At 47.6% G+C, this 6,952-nt stretch overlaps 1 protein-coding gene across 1 annotated transcript in view; it reads left to right on the forward strand.

Annotated features, from left to right (window-relative positions):
* Window positions 1-165: 165 nt before the first annotated feature.
* Window positions 166-6,952, forward strand: part of xpot (exportin, tRNA (nuclear export receptor for tRNAs)) — a 10,298-nt gene continuing 3,511 nt past the window's right edge. Inside the window, exons 1-14 of the mRNA XM_005734147.1 lie at window positions 166-286; window positions 1,917-2,070; window positions 2,796-2,878; window positions 2,954-3,010; window positions 3,174-3,243; window positions 3,375-3,593; window positions 3,846-4,030; window positions 4,114-4,282; window positions 4,759-4,995; window positions 5,131-5,169; window positions 5,253-5,315; window positions 5,390-5,514; window positions 5,592-5,736; window positions 5,816-6,030. Of these exons, the coding sequence (XP_005734204.1) occupies window positions 1,984-2,070; window positions 2,796-2,878; window positions 2,954-3,010; window positions 3,174-3,243; window positions 3,375-3,593; window positions 3,846-4,030; window positions 4,114-4,282; window positions 4,759-4,995; window positions 5,131-5,169; window positions 5,253-5,315; window positions 5,390-5,514; window positions 5,592-5,736; window positions 5,816-6,030 (1,694 nt within the window). The 5' untranslated portion in view covers window positions 166-286; window positions 1,917-1,983. The remainder of the gene's footprint in view (window positions 287-1,916; window positions 2,071-2,795; window positions 2,879-2,953; window positions 3,011-3,173; window positions 3,244-3,374; window positions 3,594-3,845; window positions 4,031-4,113; window positions 4,283-4,758; window positions 4,996-5,130; window positions 5,170-5,252; window positions 5,316-5,389; window positions 5,515-5,591; window positions 5,737-5,815; window positions 6,031-6,952) is intronic.

The raw sequence follows: 6,952 nt of genomic DNA on the forward strand, positions 1-6,952 counted from the left end.
CTTTCTTTCTTTCTTTCTTTCACTTTTCTTTTTCTGTGCTTTTTTATCTTGTAGTAATGCTCAACCGTAACAACAACAGTTTGTTTTTGATAAAGATCATTAAAAAAAATAAATAATTTTAAAAATGTGCACGTTTTGCTGACGCAGTGACGGCGGACCCTCTTCCGGGTCACGCGCGGTGAGCCGGAAGTGATCGTGCGCGGACACGCTTCGTGCAGTGGTACTCCCGGCGGCTCTGTAAGGCGCTGACGGAGAAGAACCACCAGAGGAGGACGGTTTCATTAAGGTAGGATCTCATTCTTCTTCTCCCCTCTGAGCTCTGTCTGTGAACTGCAAACGGGGCTGAGGCTTGCTGAGTTTTTTTGCGTGAGGCTTAAGTTGCTGTGGAGCTCGCGGAGCCGCGGGCAGGTAGCCTCACCGGGCCGTCATAAACCGGGGAACAACCTCCCTCGGCTCCATCCGCTCCCCCGCACCGTCACAGCCGATCTAATTAAACACCTTCGGGTGAAGTCGGCGGGGTTTGGTTGAGTTTCAACCATGCGAGGAGCGCCCTCCGCCCGCCCGCGAGTTCAGCGGCTAGCAGGCTAGCTGGCGTTAGCAGCTAGTTTGTTCCGATGTGAAGGTGTTAGCTCGGAGCTAACTGACGAAGGTGGGCTTCATCCAGGAGCTGCGACATGGAGATATCCGCCTGGGGCTCAGGTGTTCGGTAGAGATGAGACCGTGTGCTGTGGGTGGTGTTTCGGTGTAAACATGGAGGCTGGAGTATTGGCCCCGTGTTGCATCACCCTCGGTCTCCGTCGTCCACAAACGCCACCCGAGCTGTCACTGCGGGCAAGAGCACTGCCAGCTCACCTGGACTGACTATCAGCTGGACACCTATTTACCTGTCATAGTACATAGCCAACGTAATTCAGTCTGTAATTTTGATTAAATCTGTTTTTATAAGAACGCTGGACAAATTCTCTAAATTGGGCCAAAAGTGAATGGAGTCTGGTAGAGAAATGCCCGTTTTCTACAGCAGATTACCCATGTGTTATTACTGTACAGCAGTGTACACCTACTCGACCACGTACTTGGTGAATTAAAAAAAAAAAACGAAGCTAATAAGGTTAAGAAGAGCATCCAAACCTTTCTTTATTGAAATATAATAAAAAGTGAATGGAGTTTGGTAGAGAGGCGCCCTGTTTATCCAGCTGTGTTAATAATCAACTTAATCATCCCACCCTTGCTCACATGTTTCACTGAAACTACAACCTAGATCTGATGTGTTTATCATCACTACAGTGCAGAATCAAATTTCCACTAATCTGATAAAAAGGGAATGGCCTTTGGAAAGAGCCACATCTCTGGAGCCTTTCTTTTTGAGTTATTACTTTTATCTGACAACATCAGTCACATACTTTGAGTCTTTTATTCATTACATTTGTATTTACAAACAGCAACAACAAGTCTTAAGTACACAAAGGAAAGAACAACGGACAAGATTAAGAAAAGGGATAGAAATAAGCAAGAAGAGGCAGAAAAGGGAGAGGAAGAGTTTTTAAAATGGAGGAATCAAGGGGAGAAGGAAGGAAGTAGGATATGAATGAGGGAATATAACTAAAGTAGGATGAAGGAAAGGAAGGACAAATTAAAATAAATAAAACTTTTTTTTAAATGGAGTCCATTCACTTTTTATTTAATGGAGTCTGTATGTTTTCCTGGGATTTCTGATTATTCACTAAAAATAAGTCTCTTGTTCTTCTTTAACTGTAACCTTAATAACTCTAAAGCTGATCGTGTTTCTTTGGCTTCTGCTGAAACAGTTTACCTGAACAAATGACACCTGAAACCTGTAACTGCCCTTAAATCATCTAATTAATCTGCTTCAATCTCACTAACCTGTGCTGTGACAATCGTCTCTTTCCTTGCTGCAGATGAGAGAGTTCTGGCCGGCAGCAGCAGAGAGGAGTGAACTGGCCTTGGAGGAAAGCTAACCCACGAATGGCCTGCCAGTCTGTCGCTGTAGTCATGGACGAGCAGGCCCTGTTGGGGCTCAACCCGAACGCCGATGCCCGCTACAGGCAGAGGGTGAGGCACTACCACACATCCAAAACAGTCACAAAAATCAAGCAGGATGGGTTTACAGATGCATGAGTTGAAAATGGTTCAAAGATGACACGTCAGGAGCTGAAAGTAGTAAATCTTACTCAATGTCACGGGTACTTTAACAGAAGTAACGCAGCAAAAATGAGGTTAATCAGTGGAGTGAAGGAAGAGTCTGGGTACTGAAGCTTCAGGTTGTTCAGAGGATCTGGAGGAATAATCACGAGATCAGGTTTAAATCTCTGCTAGAGAACGAGGATGCTCTGCACCATGAATGCATCCGGCCAGCCTGACAGATTATCTGCCACTTTCACTTCATCCTGCAGGTGTTTACAGGTCTTTTCTCACTGTGTTTGTGTTTGAGCTGGTACAAAACTGCATTCAGTCATACTTAAACACGCTGAAGACACTTCTGTTGCTCCGTTTCAAAGATGAGACACAAACCACACGGTGCAGAGCTTCCAGAAACACGACTTCTTAGTTAAAGACAGCGTTCAGGTGCTGAACTGGCCTGCTAAAAAAAACATCTGGAGCTCCATCAGCGTCCAATAGAAACAAGATAAGCAGAGCACACTCAGATCAAAACCTGACATCAGCACCAGTAAACCCTCTGCGGATGTAAAGGTGCAGGAGAGGAGGAGGTGTGAGAGCTGCTTGAGTAGAGCAATAGCTGGTGATGTCATTGATGTCGCCCTTCTGTGTATTTCCAGGCTATCGCTTACTTCGAGCAGCTGAAGGAGTCTCAGGACGCTTGGGAGGTTTGTGCTGAGGCTCTCGCCAAAGGGATTTACAGGTGAGTGCCCCGCCCACACACCACAGGTGTGTTAGAGTCGTACCTGCAGCTGTTAAATGCATTTCTGTGTTTCAGTGATGACCACGTCAAATTCTTCTGCTTCCAAGTCTTGGAGCATCAGATCAAGTTCAGGTGAGAAAGAAGCTTCTTCACACGTGATCACATGATGAGTATTACCTGCTGGAGCTGCTCTCACGTGTGTGTGTGTGTGTGTGTGTGTGTGTGTGTGTGTGTGTGTGTGTGTGTGTGTGTGTGTGTGTGTGTGTGTGTGTGTGTGTGTGTGTGTGCATTACAGACATTGCAGTTTGAGTGCTGTTCAGCAGCAGCTCATCAGAGAGACTCTAATGAAGTGGCTCCAGTTTCAGGTATGTCACGACTTTGTGCCAGTTTCAACATCACAGTAATTTTCACTGTTTTAGTGGTGCAGATTTGAGCCTCGCTCACATCTCCTCACAGACTCGCTGTCACGTCTTTCGTCTCTTCCTCTTCCCCGCAGCTGATGAACACTCAGCCCGAGAAGGCCTTCATCAGGAACAAGGCAGCACAGGTGTTCGCCCTCACCTTCGTCATGGAGTACATGACTCTGTGGCCCAAGTTCTTCTTCGACATCCTGTCCCTGGTGGGTCTGAACCCCCATGGAGTCGACATCTACCTGAGGACACTGATGGCCATCGACGCCGAGGTGGTGGACAGAGACATCCTGCACACGCCGGAGGTCAGAAAGCGGCTCATGATGGGAAAACTTTTGGTGGTGTTTTATATTTGTTGCTGAGTTAGAGAAGGAGAGCAGGCTGATGTGGGAGGAAGAAGCCTCTGCAGGAAAGGAAACCCGCAGAGCTCTGGCCCACACGTTACTCACAAAAACAGACTGGTTTCTAAGGAAGAGTGGTCACATGACCCAACAGGAAATGTGTCATAGGAAGCGTTTGTAGCTTTGGCGATGATTTCGCTGCATGTATTCCTGCAGGAGACTCGCAGGAACACGCTGATCAAAGACAGCATGAGGGAGCAGAGCATCCCCAGCCTGGTGGAGTCCTGGTTCCAGATCCTGCAGACGTACCAGCAGTCCCACCCCGAGCTCACCTGTCAGTGCTTGGAGGTGGTCGGAGCCTACGTGTCCTGGATCGACCTCAACCTCATCGCCAATGACAGGTCAGAACAAGCACGGGGAGAGGCGTCGTATACATGATTTCTGACCCTTGGCCATCACGTCTCACCTGTTTTTGTGTTTTCAGGTTCGTGAACCTGCTGCTGAGCCAGATGTCCATGGAGGAGCTGAGGGAGGAGGCCTGCGACTGCCTGTTTGAAATCGTCAACAAGGGAATGGATCCAGTGGACAAAACCAAGCTGGTAGAGTCTCTGTGCCAAGTGCTACAGTCAGCAGGCTTCTTCAACGTGGAGCAGGTTAGAGTTACCATGGATACAAGGAACACGCCCATCACAGCCACAGAGGCTCACGAGGGTCCTGAAAATGTCTGACAGTGACTTAAAGCACCGTTCTGCTGTTTTTATAAATATTTCCAGCTGTGACTTAAATGTAAACATGAAACATTTCCATCGTCCATCCATCATCGTTGTTCACAGCCTGTCCAGAGCTAATCAAAAGACACCAAGTGAAGAATAGCTGCTGTAGATCATCGTTTAACACAAGAATATTTTACTTAAAGGAAAAAAGCAGCAACACTGAGGCCTCAGTTCTACAAAAACTCAGTGTTTATGAAAGGAGGATTTGGTGTTTGTGGTCTGACAGCTGGTTCGTTAAACATGTATCAGTTTAAAAATTGATTTTGTTTTCTTAAGTTTGCAGCGCTGAACTGTTCCTGCAGAATGTGTTTCCGTTACAGCTTCATGTTTATGTTTCCTCTTCCTGTCCCCTTTAGGAGGAGGATGTGGACTTCCTGGCCAAGTTCTCACGGCTGGTGAACGGCATGGGTCAGAGTCTGGTGCTGAGCTGGACCAAGCTGGCGAAAACCGGCAACGTGAAGGACGCAGCGGAGACGCTGCAGGCCGTGGAGGCCAAAGTGCCTCTGCTGCTGCAGCTGCTGGTGCACGAGGATGACGACATCTCGGCAAACATCGTGGGCTTCTGCTACGAGTACCTGCACGTCCTCAAACAGGTGAGGCTTCTGAGGCCCGGGCAGCTTTTCTAACTTTTAGGAACAAGTTTAAAAGTGAGAACATGTTAAAAATTAGGGACCTTCGGGTCTCACAGCAGTGGTTTAAAATGTTCTGAGGTTGTTTTCTGTTCATAGCTTCCTCAGCTGACGGACCAGCAGAAAGCGAACATCGAGGTGAGGCTCTGAGCACGCTCAGTGCATTCTCACGTCTTTATCTGAGGGCAAATCATTAAAAAGTTTTCTCGCTGTCACCATAGGCCATCATGCTCGCTGTAATGAAAAAACTCACGTACGATGACGAGTACAACTTTGAGAACGAGGTGAGTTTCTGTTTCTTCCTCTGTGAGGGCGGGGCAGAGCGGCAGGCATTACACCTGCTGTTGTTGTTTCTCAGGGCGAGGACGAGGCGATGTTTGTGGAGTACAGGAAGCAGCTGAAGATGCTTTTGGATCGACTCGCTCAGGTTTCACCGGAGCTGCTGCTGGAAGCTGTCCGCCGCGTCTTCACCAACACGATGCAGTAAGAAATGTTTTGATTTGTTTAGAGAGGTGGGAAAAACGCAGCTGCCATGTTTCAGCTTTAATGTCTCCTCTTAGGAACTGGCAGACAGCACCCTTCATGGAGGTGGAGGTCGCCATCAGGCTGCTCTACATGCTGGGTGAGGCCTTACCGGCGGCGCATGGTGCCCACTTCTCTGGAGACACGGCCAAGACGAGCGCCCTGCAGGACATGATGAGGACGGTGAGTCACATGACTGCTCAGCTGTGGTTCGGCGTCTGTGCGGCAAAATTTTAAACGCGTTTTCTTTTTGAACCCTTAGCTGGTTTCCTGCGGTGTCAGCAGCTACCAGCACACCTCCGTCGCTCTGGAGTTCTTTGAAACGGTTGTGCGATACGACAAGTTCTTTATCGTGGAGCCACAGCACATTCCTGGCGTGCTGATGGCGTTCCTGGACCAGCGAGGCTTGAGACACAACAGCCCGAAGGTCCGCAGCAGGGTGGCCTACCTGTTCTCCAGATTCATCAAAACCCTACAGTGAGTCCAGCTTCACTTGCTGCACAATATCACATGTTTTGCCATTGCCGTTGCCATTGGAAGCCATGTGATGCCGTTGATGCGGCAACAGGCTTCACAAGTGTGCGCTACACCAAGAATAACTCCACCACAACAAAATGTGATGTTTACACAGAAAACAGCAAAACTACAACCTGAGAAAATATTGTTTCATAAACTCTTTGAGCTGTACCAGCTTCTTTTTAACGTAATAAAACAGAAACTACAGCTGTCGTTTCGTTCACAGTAGCCATGGAAACACAAACTGTTAGATCAGATTTGTGAGTTTCTTGTGGTTGCCAGCAGGTAGATTAACGGCAGTGGTGAGTCCACACATCACAAACATTTGGGACGAGTTTTATTGTCGTGTGGACGACAGCGTCCGGAGGGGGACGCACTGAACATGTGCAAACTTTTGTATGTAAAACTACATGTCTAGCCATGTTTTTAAAAGATAATTTGTAATATTTAGTCTTTTGAAATCAGATGATTCTTTTTCTTTCTATATTACCACAAAGACAAAAAAGACATGAAACGTGTGAGCAAGTTGCCCTCTGACGCTGAACCTGTTCATAACTCAGGCTGGAGTCGGTTTCAGTGGTTTATGATGACGGTTTCGATCTGTCGGCTTTATCAGGTTTTGACCTCCAGCTTTCACTGGTGTGGCTCTCAGCTGTTTATTTATTAAGATTTCTAACCTCCGCTGTGGTCATGAGTAGAAAGAATGATGCTAAGGAACTTAGCCTCAATCTGGAAGGCAGAGTGAGGTGGATCTGACCAGGAGGCCCCCTCAGTGAGGCCTTAAGGCCCCGAGGCGTCTGCTCAGGCTGCTCCATGACAGAAATATAGAATGACACTAGGGCTGCCACGATTAGTCGACTAGTCACGATTACGTCGACTATCA

This window comes from Pundamilia nyererei, unplaced genomic scaffold (genome assembly GCF_000239375.1).
Source record: "Pundamilia nyererei isolate P.nyererei 1_Seehausen unplaced genomic scaffold, PunNye1.0 scaffold00057, whole genome shotgun sequence".
NCBI classification, from domain to species: Eukaryota; Metazoa; Chordata; class Actinopteri; order Cichliformes; family Cichlidae; genus Pundamilia; species Pundamilia nyererei.